General features: G+C 40.7%; 1 protein-coding gene across 1 annotated transcript in view; it reads left to right on the plus strand.

Annotated features, from left to right (window-relative positions):
* The window catches only part of dchs1b (dachsous cadherin-related 1b), an 87,012-nt gene extending 76,190 nt beyond the window's left edge, over positions 1–10,822 (plus strand). Inside the window, exons 12-21 of the mRNA XM_018755381.1 lie at positions 38–163; positions 394–603; positions 858–1,724; positions 2,072–2,185; positions 2,285–2,496; positions 2,840–2,991; positions 3,297–3,427; positions 3,631–3,917; positions 4,265–4,406; positions 4,929–10,822. Coding sequence (XP_018610897.1) covers positions 38–163; positions 394–603; positions 858–1,724; positions 2,072–2,185; positions 2,285–2,496; positions 2,840–2,991; positions 3,297–3,427; positions 3,631–3,917; positions 4,265–4,406; positions 4,929–7,537 — 4,850 coding nt within the window. The 3' untranslated portion in view covers positions 7,538–10,822. The remainder of the gene's footprint in view (positions 1–37; positions 164–393; positions 604–857; positions 1,725–2,071; positions 2,186–2,284; positions 2,497–2,839; positions 2,992–3,296; positions 3,428–3,630; positions 3,918–4,264; positions 4,407–4,928) is intronic.
* The last annotated feature ends 14,209 nt before the right edge of the window (positions 10,823–25,031 follow it).

The following is a 25,031-nucleotide window of genomic DNA, read 5'->3' on the forward strand; positions in this document are numbered from 1 at the left end:
CAGGATACTTTTTCAGAGATTTTTCCTTTCCGCCCAGGGACTAATGGTCAGGTGACCTATGGAGGCATTTCAGAGGAGGGATTTGCCATTGACCCTGTGACGGGTGTTATCATTGCTACCAAAGCCCTTGACAGGGAAGTCCAGGACCGCTATGCTTTTACAGGTGACTGCTGACAGATTGAAAGGTCTTACAATACTCAGCTTCCCAACAAGCAATATGGACACATTTATAGCCTTTTAACAGAAGACCTGGTTTTAGCTTTTTGGCCTTCATCTACCCTGTTTCAGAATAGTTTTTCCTGAGTCTTATAATGAATTACAGGCAACTCCTTTTCTCTTTTGATGCCTTACACTCACTGTCGGAACGTCTTGTTTCACTTTTTATAAACACAGTCTACGCAAAAGATGGTGGTATTCCAGCTAACTTTGCCACAGCAATGGTGAGGATAACAGTGTTGGATGAGAACGATAATGCACCTGCTTTTGGAAGGCTTTTCTACAACCTAGAAGTGCCAGAGAACCTGGAGCCTGTAGAGCTGTCCACCTTAAGGGCTACTGACCAGGATACTGGAGACAGTGGAGAGGTTGAGTACAGGATCATAGGTATGATTTACATGATGTCTCACAGTGCAGACTAAACTGTGTGCTCCTCTTTAGAAGAAGGAACTTAATGAAAAATCAAATTGAACAAGGCCTAAAACATATGTGTATATTGTAAACTTTTGCATGAATTAGAATGGTCTGGGTAATTCTTAACTAGTGTGAATCCCCATATTTCAGGTGATGTTGTGTATCAGGTATGAATTAGATTTGCAGTTTAGTTAAAAGATGTTTGTTTTTGTTTTGTACTTACACAGCTGGGGACCCTGACAGTGACTTTAGTCTTGACAGCAGCTCAGGGGAGCTGTCCTCTTCTAGAGCCCTTGATCGAGAAAAGAAACCAAGCTATTTGCTCACTGTGGTGGCCCAGGACCGTGGGACCCCACCACTCACCAGCACTGCCACTGTGGAAGTTACCCTCCTTGATATCAATGACAACAGCCCTAGGTTTGAGCGTGACAGCTACACAGTGGATGTCTCAGAAGATGTGGTAGTAGGGTCTCCACTGCTGGAGATGACAGCTACAGATGCTGATGAGGGTCTCAATGGGAAGGTGCTGTACTTCCTGAGCCCAGATTCTATGGGCGCCTTTGCTATTGACCAGGATACAGGGCGCATTACAATAGCAGCAGTGCTGGACCGGGAAAAGAGGGCCTTTTACAGCTTCCAGGTATGGGCTGTGGATTCTTCCCCTGCAGTCCCACACAACAGTACAGCACAGGTCACCGTCAATGTTCTGGATGTGAACGACAATGCTCCCTTCTTTGTCCAAGACCCATTAGTTATCAACATCTCCAGTGGCAGTGTCTCTAGCCACCAGGTGGTGGCCACTATGAAGGCCGAGGACAAGGACTTTGGGGCCAATGGGTCTGTCTTCTATCGCTTTGCCAATCCTGTGCAAGGCTTCACCATCAACTCTCTGACAGGAGCTATCCAAGTGGCAGAGAATCTGCAATCACTCAATCAGCACCAGCGAACCCTGATTGTAGAGGCTGTGGATCAGGGCAGTCCTGCCCAGTCATCCCTCGGAGTAGTGATCATCTACATCAGAGAGGAAGAGTACAAGGGCATTCGCTTCTCACGAACAGCCCGGGACATTAGTCTTCAGGAGAATGCAGCTAAAGGTCTGTATCCTAGTGATATTATACCATAAACAATTTGGGCAGTTTCATGGCTTTGCACTTTTCCCCTTTGATCAAAAGCTAGTCTCATGCATCTTTCATTCAAAATGTACAGCTTTTTAAACTGGAGAAATATTACTAATCAGTAGACATTTTTTTGCAAATAAGTGACAAAAAAAATACAGTATGTAGTAACAGCCATATAATAGATAAAACTATAACTACACTCCAGTCCAGACAGAGTGTGATGGCAGTATCATCAATTCATCATCAGTGATTTAGTTTGTATTTTTAACAACTATAGTCTATAGATAGATGTTAACTGAGGTGTTTTGTGTGCTGGTGAACAGGTACCACTGTGGTTCAGGAACTAGCACAATACCTAGAGGGCTCGCGCAAAGGCATTACCTATAGCATTTTCAGTGGCAACCGGATGAAGTCATTCAGCATAAGTGCTACTACAGGTGGGTCTAGACTGCAAATACTTCTACTGTTACTCCAAACAGGGATCCCAGGAGCTGCTCAGCTGTATGATTCTCTGCTCCAAAACTCTTCTCCCTCAGGTGAAATTCAGGTTCAGAGCTCTGCTGGCCTCGACTATGAGGATACCCCCAAAATCCGTCTGGTGGTGAAGGCTGAGACATCAACCTCCAACTCCTACATGGCCATTAATCTGATCCTGCAGGACGTCAACGACAACCTCCCACGCTTCCAGCTACAGAACTACATAGCATACATGCGCGAAGCTCAAGGCTACGACCTTCCAATCATCCAGGTGCAGGAACTGCCTCCATTTTGCTGATTAGTGGCACCAGCTGCTTTTTACACGCAAAGTTGTGTTTCTTTAGCAAAAAAGAAAAAACTGTTTATACTCAGGGAGATCTTTTTTTTTGTGTGGTACTATGCATTCCATATTTTCTCCCGCACTTTCCTGTCACAAAGAAGTCATAGGTTCAGCAGTACCATGAAGCCACAACCATTTAACGTTACTCTTTCTTTTCCCAGGCTTGTCGTCCAAGCCCAACATCCAAGCGTGCTCTTTCACTTGAAACAGCTGGTACAAATTTCTCCTCGAACCTGTTTTGATTTTCTCTATTTTCTCCTCTTGCCTCACTAAGGTTTTGGCTAATGACCCTGACCAGGGTCCAAATGGTCAGGTGACCTACTCCATCAAATCATCCAGCATGAGCGGCCTCTTCAAAATCAACCCCTCAACTGGCGGTATCACTACAGCAGCCATTATGGATAGAGAGATCTGGACACAGACAAAGTGAGTGAATGCCCGTGTAGCCTATTGCAATTTCCCCATCTCTCAGTTAAATTTATGTCAGACTTCTAAGTTCTCCATTTTCTTTGTTACAGCAATGTACTATGGAATTTATATCCTCTTTGCCACTCCTTTTAATTCAACTGTATTGGATTTTATGTTCTCCACAGTCTCCATAGTTTTCCTTTATGAGTATGTTCAATTGTTTCATAGATTAAAAAGTCATATAATAGTAATAGAGAGAAGGACAATAGCAACAGGAATATATGAACCATTTCACATTATACAAATTTTTTATATTTTGGCAGACTTGTTGTCACGGCGACAGACCGAGGTAATCCTAGGTTGGTTGGCTCTGCAACCCTCACAGTAATCATTGTGGACCTTAATGACAACAGCCCCACGATCCCCTTACCACAAGAGATCCGCGTGCCTGAGAGTAAGTAGTTTAACTTATGAACTTTCAGATTTAAGAATGTTCTTACTGGGGTACACAACAATTGTTTTTTGTTTCAAAACCTTTCACTTTTCTTTTTTCATAGCCAAAAGCCAGTTAGTAATATAAAAAAAAACCAGCGTGAGGTTGTTTGTGGTAGTTCATTGACGCATACAATTTTAAAAAATAACCTTTTTATTTTATAGACACCCTGATTGGAACAGAGATTACGCAGGTGACCGGCAATGATGTGGATTCTGGCCCGGCCTTGTCCTACTCTCTGCTACTGGATGGCTACTCTAGTGGAAAATTTGGAATTCATCGCTATGGTGGAGGAGTGTCCTTGACTGGCCTATTGGACTTTGAGGAGCGGACTTGGTACACTTTGACCATCCGTGCCTCTGACTCTCAGCATCAGAGTGAGGCCAATCTGACCGTCCTTGTGGAAGACATTAATGACAATGCACCAACCTTCACCCAAGATCTCTATCAGGTGTCTTCCATTGTCTCTAAGCCTCTGCTGTAGTGCTGATCTAATTTCAGCCTTATTTAACGTTCTGCAATTTTGAAAGTGTTTAAACTTTTTTATATCACTATGTTATGACCTTAAAGATAACAGCCTGTTAGACCACTGAATGTAGTTTGTGATTTACAGTCAATCTGATGTACCTGTACACTGAATTAATTAACTTCTGGAATTTAATGTCAGATGTCACTCAGGCAACAGTTGAGAGCTTGCAGCCTAAAAATGAACTCTTTGGTGAACCAAATCTGAAGTTGTCAGGTGTCAAATAGACAGGAAATAATAAATCATCCACATTTTTTTGCTTTTAACCCAAGGTAACACTGCCTGAGCATTCTCCACCAGGCAGTCCTGTTGTCACAGTGACTGCTACAGATCGTGATTCTGGGATGAATGGGAAGGTAACCTACAGAGTAATGTCATCAACCAGGGATGGCTTTTACATCGACCCCAGGAATGGTAAGTCCCACTAAATCTTATACTTTCGTGTTACTACCTCACACGGAATCACTTTGAGTTCTTACTTAATTCTGGCTACTGGAATGCTAGCCTCTAAAATAATTTTAATCTTAATCCTCGTTTTTAGACATAGAATGCATTTCTGTTAGTCAAAGTAACTGTGATTTATAAATATCTTCCTTATTTATATTACTGTTACCAAAATACTTTGTTGTTTATGAGTGAGTATCTGTGCTGTGAGTAAGTGGAAGGTTTATGCAAGTGGGGCAGCTGGTAGTATAATGGTTAGAGCTTTTAACTTTGGACCAAAAGGTCGCAGATTCACGTATCACCTCTGGTTGTAGTACCCTTGAGCAAGGTACTTATCCAAAATTGCTTCAGTAAAAATGATCTGGCTTTATGAATGGGTAAATAATTCTAAATAGATTAACATTGTAAGTCTCTTTGAAGAAAAGCATCAGCTAAGTAAATGCAAAAACTAATTTTTTTTCTGACAGCATACAAAATCTTGTTTTCTCGCAGGCACTTTGTTCATCAGTCGTAAGGCAGAGTTTGATCCAGAGCATCCCTCAGTTAGTGTGGTGATCGAGGCAAGGGATGGTGGCACCCCAGCGCTGTCATCTGTCACCACTGTCCAGGTGCATCTCTCTGATGTAAATGACAATGCCCCAACATTCCATCAGTCAGAATACAGGGCAACAATATCAGAAGATATTCTGCCTGGTGCCACCATTCTCACCCTGGAAGCAGTGGACACTGACATGTCACGGGAAAACTGTGGCTTTGACTTTGCCATTGCAAGTGGCAATGTGGGCAATGCCTTTCAGATTGAGAGCAGTGTACGGTACTTGGAGGGACGGGGCTTCCAGACAGTGGGAACCCTGATTTTAGCCGAAAGACTTGACTTCGAGTCAGCATCACGCTACAACCTCACCATTGTTGTGTCAGATCGTGGCGTTCCCCAGCGCAGTTCAAGCGTAGCAGCGGTGATCAATGTTGCTGATGCCAATGATAACCCTCCAGTCTTCAGTCGTGCAGAATACAGTGTGGCGCTGAGCGAGGGGGCAGTTGCTGGCACAGAGATTTTACGTCTGACTGCAACTGACCCAGATTCTACCCCCAATGCTGAAATTCAATACACCATCAGCTCAGGAGATGAAATGGAGCTCTTTTCTGTGGACCAGTGGACAGGAGCCCTTCGACTTAGGCAGTCACTGGACCGCGAGCGACAGTCTTCCCATGTAGTCATTGTACAGGCTTCTGATGGCCTTGGTCACTTTGCCTTGGTCCCTGTTATTGTGGAGGTGAAAGATATCAATGACAACAGACCTTATTTCCCCATCCAGACGTTGACAGCAAGCATTCGTGAAAACCAGCCTCCAAACACTCTGGTTACTGTACTGCATGCCATTGACTATGACAAGGGAATTTATGGCCAGCTGCAGTATTCCATGGTGGAAAAATCAGGTGAGGGCAGAGACTTCTTCCTAGTTGATCAGAATACAGGGGAGGTAAGGGCCAGGATAACTTTTGACTATGAGAAGGTGAAGTCTTTCAACTTCATTGCCCTTGCCATGGATGCTGGAAACTTTTCAGCTTCTGTCACGGTACAGATTTATGTGACAGGGGAGGATGAGTATGACCCACTCTTTACTTCACCAACCTTCTCTTTTGAAGTGCCAGAAGGGGCAAAGAAAGGCCAAAGCATTGGCCAGGTACAAGCAAGTGATGAGGACAGTGGTGTAGATGGCATCATCCTATACTCTTTTCCCAGCCCATCACCCTACTTTGACGTGAATCGGACCACAGGAGTAGTCTTTCTGAAGATGGATAGCTCCAGTCGTCACAGTGGAACAGGCCGCTCTAAAAGAGAGGCCCGACTAATGACACTGGATGTGGCGGCCCACAGCCCCCTGGATACCTCACGTGTGGCCACTGCACAACTAACCATTGATGTCACATATACTTCCTTTGGGCTTGCGCCTGATGTTAACATCTTGCTAATTGTTGTCATTGCTGTTTCCCTGGGCGTCATTATTATCCTGGTGATAATTGCTGTAGTGTTGTTCCTGGTGAAGGCTAGGCAAAGAAAGAAGGGGCAAGGGGCCAACAACAGGGCTAGCTCTCCCCAAGGAACAGCTCTGCAGAAATTGGATGACACTGCAGGAGGTGATAGAATCTACCACCAGACTCTTCCTGGCTATGCTGGAGATCAAGGTGGTGCTGGTGGGGGACCCTATGCTAGAGGAGGGTCGCTGGACCCCTCCCATTCCAGTGGAAGGGGTTCTGCTGAGGCTGCCGAGGACGATGAAATACGGATGATAAACGAATACCCACGTGTCTCCAGCATCTCCTCCTCCATGCAGGAGCACATCTCAGCACGAGGTCCAGACTCTGGTATCCAGCAAGATGCTGACCAACTCTCAGATATTTCCTGTGAACCAGGGGTATTGGAGGCAGGCCAGTGGTTCAAGGGAAAGAAATTAGGAAGCCTCAGTGGAACTCTACTATCTGGTCAGCATCCAATCTACAGGGATGAAGGTGGAGGCTACCTTGGGGTTGGAAGGGGCCTAAACATCTCACACCCTAAGGACTATGCCTTCCCCGAGGATGGGAAGCCCTCTGTAGATGGCTCCCTCACTGCCATTGTAGCCAGTGATGAGGAGCTACGCGGTAGCTATAACTGGGACTACCTGCTCAACTGGTGCCCTCAGTTCCAGCCCCTGGCTAATGTCTTTACAGAGATTGCCCGGTTGAAAGATGAAAGCGCTCCTCCCAGCAATCCCCGTCAGCCCTTCCAGGCCAAAGCTAAGGCTGACCCTAAACCCCGGATTGATCCACCACCTCTTATCACCTCCGTGGCTCACCCAGGAGCTAAGTCAGTTCCCCCAAAGCCAGCTGTCGCACGGACGTTCCCACACTTGGCATCATTGCGACGGTCACCCATCAGCCATGAGGGCTCCATCTCTTCAGCTGCCATGTCCCCTAGCTTCTCCCCCTCATTGTCTCCGCTTGCTGCCCGCTCGCCAGCTGTCTCCCCTTTTGGGGTTACACAGGGCCCCTCAGCCTCAATGATCAGCACAGCAGAGCACTCTCTGGAGCACAGTGAAGAGCCAGAGCTAAGGATCTAACTGCTGGTGACAAGGACAAGGTGCAGTGTTCTTCTTCAAGCATATCCTAATACAGACTCCTGTTTTTCTGAGGAAGGAAGTGATCTTAAACCATGTGACAGTCTATTAATTTTCTTCTCAACCATTTCAGTATTGATGTCTCTAGATAAATCTGTCATTTCAACTCACTGGCTGGCCAGGAAGCTCAACTTTTTTCAATAGTTCTAAAACTATTAATTATTTAGGACAGACCCAGCTGGCTGCCTTTCTTGTTTGTTCATCCATTCAGGAAGTCTTCATCAGTGTTTGAAGACATCAAGGAACACCCAGCTTTTGCACATTTGAACAGTCAAATTAGAATGGATGTTAACATACTGCATTGTATTCAGTTATTTTTAAACTGGCTTTTGTTTGCCAGCTAGACAATACCATCACCTCGTGAAGAGGTTGCAATTTTAAAACACCAACATATATGTTTATATGTATGTGACTGTACATATGTCTGTTGTAGTATTTAGGATTGCTGTTGGAATTGTGGAATGAAGAGACTATTGACATCTGTGATGTACGTGATTGGGGAACGTGTTTGTTGAGAGTTATTTATAAAGAAACGAGTAAATGCTTTATATTAGAAAGCAATGTACAAACTAGCTTAGATTTGCTTCAGTGTGGTGTATTGTAATGTTTTAAGGTTGGAATGTGCAGACCTCAGAAAGTGTCTTAGACTTTATAAGGAACATGGGATAAGACTAAATGAAAATGGTTCACCTTTTTTAACGGACACTGGGACAGTACACCTCTCCCACAGACCTACCAAATGCTCGCCTACCAAAGCTCCATGACATGGGGTCCACAAGTTAAACAAATGCCTCAGACTGAACTTAAAAGCAGAAACCTTCTCATTCGCTAACAGCTGCTGTTTAGTTACAGTCCTGTCAGGGCGCTTGCAACATTGCTGCCCTTTGCATTAAAGCTGGGCTGCCTCATGCTTGCTGACCTAGTTCAGTAGCTTTTCTTTTTGCCATCCCGTTGCTGCAATCTTTCAAAAACAGTGGTGAGAAACTAATAGTTTAATATGAACCCCATCTGAAACAAGTTTTCAGAAGGCACATGTGACCTTCTCTTCTTGGAAGAGAATGGGTTCGATTATTTCAAGGCAGCACATTTCACTTCAAATATTCCTTTAATTCAGTGGAGCTGTGATCATTGTAATGTCATTCTAGGGTTCATTCTGGTTGATGTACTCCAGCCCAGGTGAGGGAATTGAAGGCTTCAGATCTTAAATTTTTTTGTTATGCCATTTAGTCTGAAAAACATCACCTCCCATCTGAATGAGGAAGACAAAATCCAGACCACAATGGGCCCCTGATGGCCTTGCATTGCCCTCATCCCCACTCCCATGTCTGCTCTGAGCTGAGAGGTAATTACAGCAATCAGATGTCCCTGTGTTTGCTGGGGACCTCCTTTCCTCCCTCCAGAACCCTTCTCCCGCTTCCAGCTTGGAGAAAAAAAACTGTAAAGAGAGGGACAGAAATTGTGTGTCCTGTTCACTGAGCTGTATTTTGAAGAGCTTCAAAACACTGAGGTTATATTGTCTCAGAGCAGGACAAACTCTGGGCTGCTGCCAGCTCCTGGACAAAGAATCAGTTGTTGAAAATGATGTTTGTCTATTTAAAGCACACAATAAATTTCCCCAATCTTTATTTTCCCTCCCCTCATTCCTAAACTCATGTGATTTGTAAATGAGAGGTAAATACTTTTGGTTGCAAAAGAATTCTAGCTTTCTCCTTTGGAGTCCTTCTTCTGCAGTTACTCTGACTGGCCACAGTGAAATTCTGTACTCATTAACAAATAGTGAGCAATTAGCAATATACAGATCTAGCCAAACTGGACATCTTCATTAGACATCAAGTTTAAACAGTTCGTGTTCCATTACCCCAAGGAAATTAACATACATGGCTTTACTACACTTAGGGAAGGGGCTGTAATGGCAGCTATTATATAAAACATCAGCAACATTGTATCACAATGCAAAGCAAACAATCTCAGCCAGAGGTGACTGTGGGCACAATGGACTGGATGAGGTACAAAACCTCTCCATCTCCTCTTTCAAGGCCTGTAGACTAAGCCGTTTTGTAGATATGTAAATATTCTTTTCTCACAACCACTGAGCTGAACTTTTCCACTGAGGCTGTGCGCAATTTGACTCAATTAGAAGTCCAAACTGAACAACTTTAGAAAATTTCAAAGAATGTACATATGTTTGACGTGGCTCAGTAATTAAGAGACGTTCTCTTGTGTTTCTTCATGTGGACCACAGACGTGTTTACATAACTATAATGAATCTCTGCCTCATTGCACCAGGGAAAAAAAGCAATACATTTTTTATAAGTCCAGCTGAATCTTTACAATGAAGATTAAATGCTTCAGAGCACTCAACTCGGGAGAGGGGGAATTTAAGTTGGAAAACAACAGCAAAAAATTTTATAAAATTTGGTAACTCTTTTTAAAGTTACTTCAAAGAGTGAAGTGCTTCCAGTTCTAATTCCACATTTCAGGTTTAGCTGATACTGTCTTAATTTTGTAATTTGTCAGTAGTGTAATCATGGACTTGCACTATGGTTATGTCTGCTTGCAGTTTTGGTGTTGGTCATCAAGATTATGCTCATAATATGTCACCCTTGCTCCTTGTTAAAACCATGACATTCAGGTGTGACAAGACAATGGGTTTGAACATAATAGTGTTCACATGCCAGCAGTTTCCTGAGTGTTGTGTTGGGGCTATATAAAGGCTGTTGAAACAGAAGTTGTTCTAATACACCTTTGCTTTGGAACTCTACTTCAGGTTCCAAAACTCCAGGAACCAGCTTTGGAACCTTTTTGAAATGTCCTTTGTTTATTTATTATGCCATGTGTGAAACACCAAACTGTACACAGGGACCATATAAAGGTTAAAGGTAAGGCTATACAGAAATGATAGTACTTACCTCCTCATTGAAGTTTATGTTCTAGTTTGTTACTTTTAACAAAAAATTCAGCTGCGAATTTTAGGTTCAGTTGGTTTGTAAAAAACATTTCAAATTCAAATCAATAGCTTCTTTATTTAATAAATGTTCATTTCAGTTCCATTCTGAGATTGGCTTTCAGTCCTTTATATGGTCCCAAGTATTATAGCTTTCAGAGAGAACTTTTGATTTAGTAATAGCAATTTGTATGGTAATGGAAACAATAACTAAAGAAGTGCTGTTTTGGGGCATTGATCATATGCAGGTGTTCTGTACTGTTTTGAGACCTATAGTCTGTCTCCAGCTCAAGCTACAAGCTCCTGGATAGTCTATCATCTACCAAGACGTTGTTATTGGCTAACAATCAATTGCCTTAACAGTGAAACACATTATTTGAAAGAAAATATGGATTCCTCCAAAAAACTTGCAACTGTTTAGGCTGATTTTCATTAAATGATTTACCATCTGTGAAGTATCTGAAAGAATTGTTCAAGTCTGCGAAAGGAAATTGCTGTGCACTTTCGTTGTACAATACACATTGTACAATAGTCCTTATCTGGGTTGTGGCATTGAATCAGGTTTCTCCTGTTTATTTTCTGTCAAAGATGTTAGGATTTTTTTTTTATTTTGAAGGTACCATCAAGACACCTCATGCAAAATTCAGGATTGTGAAACTAAACTGTTTTCTGGCACATGACTTTCACAGAAAAGTTGAGAATAAGGTCAGATTTATTAATATCCAAGAGTTAATAAGGAATAGAAGTCTGAAATTTACACTTTGCGTAAATTCAGGAAAGGTTTTTGTGACAGGTTTGGAATCTGTAGTTACATTTTCAATTGTTCACATGGTAGTAGGAAACAAGTTCAAATTTGGTGCAAAGTGCTTAAAGGCACATCATGAAGAGCTTGATATGTTACTCACTGTCCTCAAAATAGTGAATGACAAGAGAATATTCCATGAAAGTACCCTCAAATGTCTCAAAAAATAGGGGTGTAGTTGTAATGTTTTAAACATCTAAGAGTACTGCTTCACTGAAGGTATCAGAATGGCAACACGTTCACTTTTTGGATGCGTTGAAACTGCAGGTGTAAAATCAGTTAGCAAGGTGAGGATCAGTCACTAGTTTCCTGTCAGACCTGGCAACAAAAATGAAATGGCCATGTGTGTCACACCCTAATTGTAGCTGACAGATATGGCTTCAGTCAATTTTGTGGGTCACTGCATATCGTTGGCAAACTATACCAATTGTAGCTGACATTTACATGTGGTAAAGTTATAGAGGGAAGAAACAAGAAGAAAAAAAAAAAAGTGTGATGTTCTGTCAAAGTCCCCAACTCAGAGTTCATGTGCTTGTCATTTTTCATTGTTCAAATATAAAAATGCTGCATTGCTGTTCATTTTTCTCCCCATTCTGTTGCTGGGTTATGTACAAACAGTTGTGTTAATGTAATTTACAAAAACAAAGCAGACCCGTCAAGAGCATATTATGGTTGTATTGTTGAAAAGGGGAAGGGGGTGTTCTGGGTAAACAACCCTTATAGTGGAACCAGTTTGAGATGCAGATGTTAAGAGTGGATACAATTCACTCTGTGCACTGGCCCTTGGGCCCCATGGTCTCTTACTGTGATTATGGTCAAAGACTTTCCCCATTTTAAACTGCTCTCTATGGAAATAGTCCAGCAGTTTTCCCATGTTGCTCTTACACCTGTTTCCCTTTAAAATTGTACTGGAAGATTTAAGGTTTATCTGTGCATGTAAGCCTGGAGAAAAAATGCAGCCTTATCTCCTCCCATTGAAAATGATGGAAAATCTAATCGTAGACTTTGAATGACTGTGAGCGAAGGGATGGTAGCTGGATCAAACACATTAACGTGTTGTCAAGGTTGTGTAACATCTTCTGCCAAAATAAAAGGCAGATGTGGGGCTGAGAGGATAAGATATTTAAATTTATGTCTGTAAGCAGACATTAATGGAGAAACTGCTCTACATCATAAATCTTTGGCAGTTTTGTCATTTGTTTATTCTTCCAGCTAGAAGAAGACTGCAGGGATGTTGTTAGGCTATATTAGGATTAACAGACATTTAGTGCTTTTAATCTCTGTGATAATCTTGCATATGCATAGGGAGCACAGTTTTTTCTTTCTTTCTCAAAATTGCCAGTTTTCAGGGCAAAATACAAATACACTGACCTTGGAGCAAGCTTTTATGTTTCTTTGGGTGGCAGTTGTGATGTACCCTAACACTAGCATACTTGATGATATTGCACCAGGCCTTGCTAACAGACAGAAATTATGACCACTGACCAATGAGAATTTACAGTGCCTTTAGGGGCTGCATTTACAGCTTGCGCAGTAGTGAGTTGAGAGGTGTGAACTGGGGACAGTAATTTTTTCAACGGAGGCTCATACAATCTGAAAAAACAGGTCTAGAAATCATAATACAGCACATTTCATACAACATGGGTTTGAAACCCTTGTCTAAGAAGATCCACAGCTGTGGAAATCTGTAAATTTTTGAGCTGCTTTTCATTTGCCAGCTGATTTATGTTACCGATTACTTACCGATACTTATGTTAACCGATTTCCCCACTCTGTTCTTCTGCAGAGCTTTATACACTGGCTCCTAGTGTTATGAACATTTAAACTATACACACTAAGATACAAGCATTTTCCAACTATTTTATTTTTAATTTATGCATTTTTTTTGCAGTTTTTTTTTTAAAAACTTGTCACTTGCTAAGTAAATGTGACCTGTGTTTTTTGCTGAGCCCTTAGTTGGCAGTAAAACACAATTCCATCCAGCTCACTTCCAATGACGAGAGCTTGTGCCTGGTGTTCCCGAATGTTGGTGTTATCAATAACAAGATGCTGTTGCACATGTTTATATAATAAATCAGCCAACATTCTGTGCTGTATAAGAGTTTGTGGCAAAAAAATGCACTTTTTTTTAGCCATTTTAAGATAGTTTTACTTTTAATATAGCATAAAGATAATAAAATTTTAAATTTCCTGTAGTTTTCTCCAAGATTTTTACATTGAGGGAGATCTGCAATAAGCTTTTATTATAAAATAGGTATTAACGCAAACTGCAAGTAGCCAAAAGCTAATGAACACTGACTGTGCCTATGCTTAATAACAAATTAGGTTATGAACAGACTTCCAACCTCAGCTGTGTTTCTAAGTTGAGGAGCCAGCGTATAAGGTCCAACAGGTGTTATAGTGATTACAACTGTTTTCTTGCAATCTGAAGGTCCCTGGTTCAAGCCCTCATTCATGCTGTAGTCCCCTTGAGCAAGATACATATGGTGAAGTTAGAAATTCCTGTTTATAAATGGGTAAAAACACAGTAAAAACTTACTTCTCTAACACTTTAAATCATCTTTAAAATTCTCACTGATATTAGTAACCCCTTGTACAATGTATAGTGAACAAGAGCCTATCTTAGAAGCAAAAATCTTACACCCTGGATGGGGCGCCAGTCCATTGCACAGCCACCATCTACCCAGTTGCATGGTAAAGGAAGTTTAAAGTCGCCAATTCACCCAAAAACATGTGTTTAGGAGGAAACCAGAGCATCCAGAGGAAACCCATGCAAGTACACAGAGGACATGCAAACTCTACAGTCTTCAAGACATTAAGGAGCCGTGAGGCACAAACTTTTTCTGCTCTGCCATCATGTCCTGCTATCCCTTATAAAATTCTGTCAGCTAAATAAAAAATAAGGGAGTGCGCAGTTGTGTAGCGAGTTTGACCAGGTCCTGCTCTCCGGTGGGTCTGGGCTTCGAGTCCTGCTTGGGGTGCCTTGTGACGGACTGGCGTCCCGTCCTGCGTGGGTCCCCTCCCTCTCCAACCTTGCGTCGTGTTGCTGGGTTAGGCTCTGGTTTGCCACGACCCCACTTGGGACAGGCGGTTTCAGACTGTGTGTGTGTGTGTGTGTGTGTGTGAATGAAGGATAATAGTAAGAATGGAAAGGGTTCCATTTGCAATAGCCTGCCTTCATGTAATCAACTGCAGCTCAAGCAAGCTCACAAAGTTATCTCTCCTGCAATCTGCTGGCCTGTATGAATGTCATTAATGCATCAGTCCCAGAAGATAGGAATGTAATATTCCCACCAGCCTTTCTGGTGCCAGTGTTCAATTACATGCATTTTGTGATTTCAGTGCTCATTTTCCAATATTTAATGATAGCTTTTTATGCCATGAGCACCCAGGGGAAGGTCATTCCAGGTGAAAAGTTCTAGAGAAGTTTGCTTGCTTTATTCAGGTCATGTAAAGTCACTGGCACTATTCAGTGCTATGAGAAAATTGAACCTGTGCTGTTCATCACACTCTGCTTTTGTCCTAATAATTGACTTCCAGCTGATTGCTCTCAATACCACATGGGCTTATTGTGGACAGTGGATTGCAGTTGCAGGACCGCATTAACAGGGAGGGATCCAAGAGGCAAAAATGTAGGGTATACCATGGGGCACTTCACAACATCTAAGAATGAGGATCCCAGGCCAAGTGCACACAGCAAAGCTCCCATAATGGTACAAAATGTCACGTTTGTGGTTTAGCTGTCCCTCTAGCAACAGCAATGGAATCAAATGACAATGCAAACAGGCGGGTCTGTGCAAAGCTGACAAATGAGAGGTCCTTTAGTTCCAGAATATGCTTTTCTTTCTTTTATGCATAGTGCCTTTTTGTTTCTGAGGGACCCATTACATCCACTTTCATATTGTGTCTTTTGGCTTTAGTGCATAGAGACCTTGGTTGAACCCATATTCACTCACTTCTATTCTATATCATATACTTTTGTACATTACTGTCAGTGGGAATGAAGCCTTTTATTTATTTTTTGTAAAATTAAAGTTTATTGGGTTGTCTTCATGTTTTCCGCTAAGTATTTCTGAAGTCACGTGTTTCTGACAGGTTTGTATTTTGTATGTAGTTGTATACTTGTAGGCATATGTTCCTACTAGAGTTTCTGTCCTGGGATGTCATACTTGAGCACAATAGTGCCACTGTTGTTGTTTTGGTGCCATAGATTTAAGAACAGATGCCTTAATAAATGTCCTGGGAGTATTTGTTACAATCCTGGAGAATTTTTTGTCTGCTTTGAGACTATACACTCTAAAAAATGCAAAAAACACACCACCACTCTGATTGACTTACCTGAGGCTTTTTACGAGAAAGTTCATACACTTTTAATGATGCAATTCAGGTTGAATTCCTTAATTAAGGTATATGTCTTAATACAGTCCTCTGGCTTTGTGCTGTGAGGTAAATCTGCAGTCTTTTAAATACAGAAGTTTAGTTTTTACGTAGTTTTACTTGCTACAGACTTCTCCTTTAATTGAAAACCTCTTATGGCTTCTTGCATACCCTCAAGTAAAGGTCTGAGTCATCTGTATACAGCTACCGCACTTTTTGGGTTGACGTCAGTGAAATGGAAGGTGCTACATGCCAGTCACGCATGGTAAAAACATCATTCTTGGATAGAAGGGCTTTCATTTCTATTCCATACGTTTCCAATGATGGCTACCAACTTAAAAATTTGCTAGAGCTCAAGTAAATTCAGATTCACAGTTTCATGAGTCCCATTTTAAGCTTAATAAAGATCAGGTCCTGTCATAAAAGTTAAAAGAACGATCAGCCTTTTGGAAGTTTGCTCCCAAATGCTGTTGTTCTCTCTCACTTGTGTGTCCAGAGCACCCTTGACAGTGTAATAATTTGAATGACCGGTAGATGTAGAGGATTTTACATTGCTTTTACAGATGTGTTGCAGCAGCAGGAAAACATCTGCAGTTTGCTGAAGGCCTTCTCTTCAAGAACTCTCTGTAAAGGTGCGACAATTGCGGTGCGTGGGTCTTCCATGTTAATTAAACCCTGATCCAGTAAAAAGGCCTGGTTTTTCTTTTAAACAGTGAGGCAATTAATTGGCCAAACAGTTTGATTATTTACTTAAAGTGCATTCAGCTAACACCTTTTCCACATGGATTAAAAAATATTGCAGTGCCATAAATTCCATCAAGGTGTTGATTGACATATTTAATTCCTGAGGTATGACAAAGTGCTGTCTCTTTGTGGCTCCCTGAGTGCCTTCATCGTTTTGGTAAGATAAGCAATCATAGACATCTCATGACATCTTGGAAGGAGGCAGTAATGGGGCAAAGGAGAGAGTCTGGTAGCCAACAGCCCATCTACCAAAGGAGCCCATGTTAGATTCATCCATATCTCAGGCAATGGGGATCAGGAAGAAGTCCTGGCTTGCAGCCTGCTAAATAGTGGTTTCAGTGGGTGTGCATGCACTGGACCAATTACTCCTCATTTATTTTTTTCTTTTTTCCTCAATCTCTCACTCATTCTTTCAGATTTCTCTTTAAAGTTCTTCATTCTCGCCAGGCCACTTGCATGTCTAAAGAGAGCGGTGCAAGAAAAAATTATTCTTAGGAAACTGGCACAGGAACCCTTACTAACTATTTTTGGACCATATTCTTTTTTGTTATTAAAAACCAGGAAAGAAAAAAAAAAAAATGACGGGAGAAAGAAGCCAGGCAGACTCTTGACAAATGTCTGTTTCTCATTTTAGGCGACTGGCCTCCTGGTCTTGCCTTGCCAGCATTGAAGTCCAAGGGTGGGAGAAAAGGCTATGTCTTTGCTGCACAGCCTAGCCCATATCCTGGGGACTGCACCTCAGCATCTGTCACTTAGCAACTGCCCTCACCTGCTTCCTATTAGGAAGGCAGCTGCTTGAGTTTCAGTTCCCCACCCAGCATTGCTTTCCTTCCCTAACCACCCCTCTTCTCTTAGCCTTGCCTGGATATCAGGTTTTGTCCACACATCACTCCTCCATATGCTGACAGAATGAAATTTGTTTTCTGGTCCATGTTGGAAGAAATGTTTACTGGATGATTGTTGTCCTAGTTTTTTCAGTGAGAAGGATCTAATTTCAGACATGGCAAAGGGAGCCCACCATTAGTTGTGTGTGTAATGAATAGATTACTTTCATTCAAATACCATGAGAACTGTATTAATCTACTGCTTGGCTATTGAAGCCCATTAATAGTAACAGCTTCTTTCAATAAGACATTTGCCAGATGTTGACTTACTGGGAGCTCTTGAGAAGCTTGTCTGTGTTCAGGTCAAACCTGTTCATATGAAGAATTCTGGATAGTCAGGCATAACAGTTAGTTAGAGCTAAACAACATAGGCTATATCCAATTAATCTAATTAAATTGTCCGCTGTATGAAAAACTTTCTTTTAAACTTAATTTAAGTTTGCATACATGCATTACAGTGAACATGGGAAATTAAAGACTGAATAATGAGCTCCTAACTGGTAATATAAAATATGTTTATGCTGTTTACAGAACAGAACTAATTGAACGTAAGTGAAGGTGAGCGCTAAATTAGTCCCAAGAATGAGTGGAAATATGATGTATTTGGTTTAATTATTCATTCTAGTGTCAGCTTTTACTCCCCATTGAAGACTTACGAATTATTTTTATTTGAAAAATCTTCATTGGACAATGTTTGACATAGGTATGATAGTTTAGATCCATGCCCTCCTTGTGGCAATGAGCTCTCAGTCTTCAAGTTCTGAGAACTGTGGAGGGGTACCTTTAATCATAGCTTTTTACATGCAAATATTTTGCAAAAAAAATGGATCCTTCACCTTTGTGGACACACTGTTGAACCAAAATGACATTCCCAGCTCCCAGACTCAAACGAAATGGTATACACCTAGAAATGACTAAAGGAAAGTGTGAAACTGCTGTGGATGCCATATTTTAAAATTTTATCCATAGTTTTGGACAAATGTATTTTTCTGTTGCATTGTTTTCCTTTAGTAGCTACAATGTTTCTCTAACCTTACTGGTGAAAGCCAAGATTATTTTCTTTAGTTGGATATCTCTGTGGAACTCTGACCCATAGTTTTTGATAAGCCTTTCAGCAAGGGACAGAGAGCGCAAAAGAGAGATTGATGGAGTGAGTACAGAAGGCTTCCAGCTCCCTGTTCCACACACCAAAATACAGACAGCTTATAAAGACAGTGAACGAGGAGACGTTTTTTTTAACTCTCTCACTAAAAGTATTCATCAAGGTGGGACACTTTGGAAAAGGCATTCAAATGCCCATGTACACACTGTCTCACTGCAGATGGTTTAGTCCAGTTATTATGAAGCCAGGATTTAAAATTCACACTGTTGAGTTTCATTTACCTTAATTATTCCATGTCTTACTTGCCCACAATTTAAAAGAGGCCAGCATCATCAAATGGAAGCTCAGAATGCACTTGAATTAAACAAAGTCTTTTGTTCCTTTCCATTTGATTATATTTCCAGTCACATTCTAATTCAGTGCTATGAATCCTCTGTCTGGATTTGGTTCAGAATCCACAATTTAGAATGCAGGCAATTTTATATCAGTTCACTTTTTGGGAATCCTCCATAAACAGTAAAGCAAAACATGTGGCTGAGAACTTTGAGCACTTACTGCTTCTATGTCCAATGTGACAAAAATATCCCATTTGCCTTTATGTATAGTGATCCTCTTAGCAACATGTATTGATGTGTTCCTTTTTCAGTGTTGGAGCTATCAAGCACCATCGGGTGCTACTTGTGAGGACCATAGCTGTGTGCTAGCATGAGGTCGTAGGAGGAAGAGTAGAACTGCAGAGCTAAGTGTAACTCTGTCATGGGAATGAGTTCTAGAGTTTGTCCCAGTTGCCTCATACAATGAGAAGAGATGTGACTACCATATTTTATCTTAGTACTTTCAAGAAGCTAGCTGCACTCTGATTTCTGCAACTAAGTACCACTATTAAGTGACCTTGATCTGGATGGGCTCAGAGACCATCAGCTTAAATCACAACTCTAAAGCTCCATAAAACCTGGGGTTATGTGGACCACCCTATTACCTCCAAAAACCTGACCACCACCACAGGTTCTGCTCATAATCGGTTTTCAACCCAAAATTCAGAAAACCCATATAAGTAGATTAATCCTTATCAAGGGTAAATGACAGAATAGATGTTGTGAAAATATAAGCTTAATGAATATAACATACAGTGTATCTTCATCAAAAAAGGTAGTATGATGTCTTGCATAACAATGTGGCATTATTAGGAAAGGGTATTTTACTGGATTCTTTTGGCCAACATTGTCTTGTCCAGTAAGTAATGAATTATGTGTAAATACCGAGCTGCAGGTAGAATCACTTTTATAAAATTTCATTCATCACCAACACAATATACAGTAGATTTGAGTCCCTGAAAGAACTCTGCTGTTGTTTGATTAAGAATTGTAATGAAGTGGGCTAGCTTTATTAAAACATCAAACCACTGAAAAGACATGAATTCCAGAAGTAACAGTATAAAACTATGGCCTAAGTCTCTTTGGATGAACATTTCTGGCAAAGTTGTAAATTTATGTGAAACAGGCAGATTGACAGATATTGGTTCTTCCATTATAGCACTCCACAGTATTCTTTTCCATTAAAATTATCAGTCCTAAATGCACTAAGTTGTTCATGATAATGGCCTATAAAATGCCCTCTGTAACGAAAGACAGATGAAGTGGAGTGGAAGGCGGGAATTTGTCCCTGCTCTCCAAAATGAGGACATTGCTCTTTACTTTTATTGACTTTGACTTCAAAAATTCCCTGGAGACCCCAGAGCAATTCAAGTCAAGGGAAGCCACCGATAAGCTGCTCTGCATCAAGTCATTTAGAGCTTAACTATAAGTGTACATGGTATTTTTAGCCATGATTTGCACTCTGTTACACTTTGAAAACAGAGCCATTCTGGTAAGGTATTTCTTCTTTCTTGTTTAATGATTCTCTCTTTTGCTGTAAGTGCTCTGGTTATGGTTCTTTTAAAATATATTCCCCATCTCATGTTGCATGGCTTCATTAGTCTTTTTTTGGGCTGAACATTCAAATGGAGAAATTACTGTTTTGTTTTGTACCCGCCGGAATGCTAAGAAGACTGGAAAACCAAAGAAGAATTTAAAAAATTGATCATGAAAATGGCTGTGAAGTTTTTATAGTATTTTATTTTGTATATAATGAGAGTTCTGAATGTTTTAGTTCACATTATTTCCAGCTGCTCCATTTTGCTCTTCCCCATAAGATTCATTCATAATTTGACAGTGGTATAAATACCAGCTTTCCTTATTAGTCATAAATATCAACTAGTCCTTGCCAGTGTAGTGTGAAGCACCAAACACAATGAGAAGACATCTAATTACTAATATGATGTTTACATTTTACATTTACATTCATTCATTTAGCAAACGCTTTTGTCCAAAGCAACGTACATCTCAGCAAAAGTGTTTCTTGGAACAGTTGCCTTGATTTCTGCAGAATCTGACACACTTTGGCTAGATGATGTTAGTTTATATTCTGAAACCAGAATATGCTGGAAATGCTTTTCAAACCTGTATCCGGAAGAATTATAGACTTGCACCCAAAAACAGGATGCCTGCTCCGCTGTGAGATGAGCAGAACTGGTCCAGAAACAATCCTGTTGCTGGGAAGGGGTTGAGAGCATAAGGTTTTGCAATGGATAACAATGTCTGAAAGTCCCACTAAATTGTTGGAATTAGTTTTCTCTAGTTTGATATTTTTTGAAGTTTAAATAGACAAAATTAAATGTAAAAAATGAGTATTACAAATCTCACCAGATGCTATCTATCACAGGTGTGTGCATCTGTGCATTCCAGTGCAATCATTTTATCCTCCTCAAAACTGTCTTGTCTCCTTGTTCTAGAAACAAGAACCTTCCATTATGTTCTTCATCCAATGCAAATTAAGTGGAATTTACCAGTAGAACAGATGTTTTTCTCCAGAAGCTTCCACGGCCAGCTGCTTCACAAGCACACGAGGAAAATAATATAAAGATGAATACCATATAGTGAATAATGTAATAAAGAATAATTAGGGATTAAATTAAAGGTGAAAATAAAACATAGTAATCATGATATACAGAAGAATGCAAAAGCAAATCCATTCTAACCAAGTGTAAGAGAAAATGTTATGGCTTCCTGACAAAAAGGCTACTTGTTCCTTCGGATTAGCCAAAAAACCAGACCAGATTAGGATGAGGTACAAAACGTAGAAAAGCAAGACATAATGAGGAAAGCTGTAGAGGTTGTTAGTGGGTGCACTCTTTGTCTTTCTTTTTAGCTCAGCATAGCTCACTGGAAACATTTGCATATGTCTTCACACGCAAGAATTTATTAAAGACTGACCGAAAAACAAAAATAATAAGAAATAACAAAGAAGGCCTGTTCACTATTTGGTATTTGACCCAAACCAAAGTCAGCTAAACTGAATTATTATCCCCAAACATTGCCTTGTAAGGGCAAAGTTAGAACAGTTTATTTTTAATTTCTTGTTTTGCTTTTGTTTGAATTTTGGTGGCAGTGAGCTACAGCATTAAAAGAATAATGGGTGGCACCTTTGGCCTCTCTCGGGACTGTGAGCCAGTGACTGCTCTTGACACTAGGACGAGTAGCAAGAAGACACTTGAAGGAGTCAATGATAGACCCTGTCAGTGTTTCAGGGTTTACGTTGGTTTCAGCAGTGAGAAAATAATAGAGAAAATAATAGTAGGTAGGGCACAGCTAACCAGATAGGCCAGAGGAAGGAGGAGGGAAGTGATCCATCACATATGATCACCTCATCACAGGATATGATCATATGATCATTATATATGGCTACTGTTGCATGGAGTCTGTTTCAGAGTTACACCGTGTTGAATAGGACTGTGAATATTCATTGGGTCACTCAAACATCGTAGTGGTCAGTGACGAACACATGCTCTCCTTATGAGAAAACAATGCACTCCAGTGCAGACAGCCATTCATGTGATCAAAGCTCTTGCTGGACTTTTTTGAGCACCATAGATTTTTTTTACATAAAAATTGCTGAAGGGAAAAATTAGCTTTGGTGTATTTACTTACCAACACATACACAGTAGAAAACCTGTGGATCAAAATATTTGTGGAAAATCAGCATGAAAAGATTGGATTTATATTTGAAATTATAATCAACAACAAGTCTTTAAGAGTCTGAACTGCCCAGCAACTGATTCACAGTTGTAGTATGAGTTTATAACCCTGTCCCTCTTCTGGTCCTAGTCCTAATATGACAATGACATCACAGAGAGATGTCACCCTGAAAGCTGCATAAAAATCAGCTGTGAATCAATCAGCACTGTTATTGCTCTCTTAAAAAGAGAATACCAATTCAGCTGCTCGGTCTTGCAGAACAAGTCCCATTACTCTTTGTGATTACTGCATATCCATACATCTGAGATCTCCCAGGGACTCTCTTCTGCAGACTGAGGGAAAATAAAAAAAAATAAAACTACTGTAGCATGGCCTGTAAAAGCTGTTTTACAAAGAAACCACAAATGCTTTTAGTTGCATACTTCTGCAGGCTAAGAAAAGGAATCTTTAGTATTCAAATTAATAAAGGGTTCTGAGGCTTTGGTCTTGATCATTTCAACAATCGTGGTTTGGCCAAGACAACTTGGTGTTTTTATAATTTATCGCCTGCTAAAAAATGTTAGATAGGGTAATGTCCCCTAGTTCTGCCAAGCAAGATTTTATTTAAAAAGTAGATATAAAACAGACATGATTTAATTTGAATACGCTTATTCAAATCTGGTGTTTCAGTGTGAATGGATATTTATCCCTTTTTCGGCCCTTTGGCAAACAGCTTTTCCATATTGCTTCCGATAGATAGGATTTCATTCGGGCCTGATGGCAAAACTTAGTCCAAATCATTAAAAGTACATGATGGAGCTATTCTAGAAAATAGAGGTGGTTTACCCAGAGCATATACTTTATTGCACTATCGTTGACACTTTTTGATGGTTATTGTTTTTGTCCCCTCTGCTTCAGGACATGTTTGATTCATTGTGTCTGACACAGAGGGCACACTGCAATGTGGTGAGATTTCAGTGGGTGGTGCAGACGTCTGCACCACCTAGCGAAGGGAAAACACGCTTTAATTTGACAGATTTACTGTATGGGAAGGCTATCATGCCGCTATGGTTGTCTGAACAGAAAAACTGATTCACAGATGACAGCAGAACACCAAGCAGACAGACAATGTAGGAATTGAAGGCATTTTGGTTTATAGGGGGTGGCTCGCCTGGTGCATTGTGATCAAATATGGAGAAAAAGAAATGAGGCCAATTTAACCCTTAGATATTAGTGCCAGTTTTTCCAACATCTGCAGTGGGAGAAGTTAACAGTTGAACACAAATGCTTTTATCCATTGCTTGTATTATCCAATATTTCCTTCAAGCCTTCTGTTGAATACAAGCATATGTTTCTAAAGTGTAATGAAACCTGTGGTAATTGAGAATGCTGACCATCTCTTCTTCAGTTAAGCTTGCCAAATGTGAATAGTAACAGCCTCAAAAGAAGAAACATATTTCACCCATACAAGTGCTCTACAAGCTGGAGTCAGAAAAAACAAAAACACTCAAGAGCTCATGTTCACATTTTGAAGATAAAATTTCATGACCAGATAAATGCTTCATTACAAAAACACGGTCAGGGGCCTGTAGTGGGGAGCTGAAATAATTTATTCCTACCCTAAAACAATAAATATTTTTACAAAATTGAAATGAAAAAACTTGAAATTTAAAATTATATATTTACAGTAGGGGGTGCGGTGGCGCAGTGGGTTGGACCACAGTCCTGCTCTCCGGTGGGTCTGGGGTTCGAGTCCCGCTTGGGGTGCCTTGTGACGGACTGGCGTCCCGTCCTGGGTGTGTCCCCTCCCCCTCCAGCCTTGCGCCCTGAGTTGCCGGGTTAGGCTCCGGTTCCCCGTGACCCCGTAAGGGACAAGCGGTTCTGAAAATGTGTGTGTGTGTGTATTTACAGTAAAAAATATACATTTTATATATATATATATTTAAATATTATAGCCTGTTTGAACAGTGCAATTTTTCTCCTTGTGTTATGTATGTTATATTACTGAGACCCATTGTTGTACATAATTCCCAGATTGATTTTATATAAATAATAACTAAGGACATTTATAGGCATGCACTATTTTCTGTTTTCCTTTCCCTGTTGGTTATTTGTTCTAGGTTTTTCTCCATCGCTTACACAATTATGTAGGTAAATGAGACTGTCATTGCAGATGCCATTCAGCTCTTCCATAAGTAAGAAAGCACCACTTCTAACAAGGTGAATGGCATACGGTACTGCTTTTCCTTGCAGGTGGCTATGTATCAGATGAGCAGTTCATTTCACAATAATACAATGTAAAGCAATTTCTCTATGTGGTTGCCAATTGTCAGCATGGCCTTTTACTGTGAGGCCACTGGTGTGTTGCCCCCAGTCATAGGTGAGTCATTCGATTCAAGTGGTTTCTGGTTCATAACAATGTATTAATGTATTCACATCTCAATAACATTGCTCTTTGTTTCATTCGACTTTGGCCCCAGTTCTTCATTTTGATCTGCGCTTCTACTTGTTTAATGTGTTTATTTACCTGCA

This window comes from Scleropages formosus, chromosome 4, assembly GCF_900964775.1.
Source record: "Scleropages formosus chromosome 4, fSclFor1.1, whole genome shotgun sequence".
Classification (NCBI taxonomy): Eukaryota; Metazoa; Chordata; class Actinopteri; order Osteoglossiformes; family Osteoglossidae; genus Scleropages; species Scleropages formosus.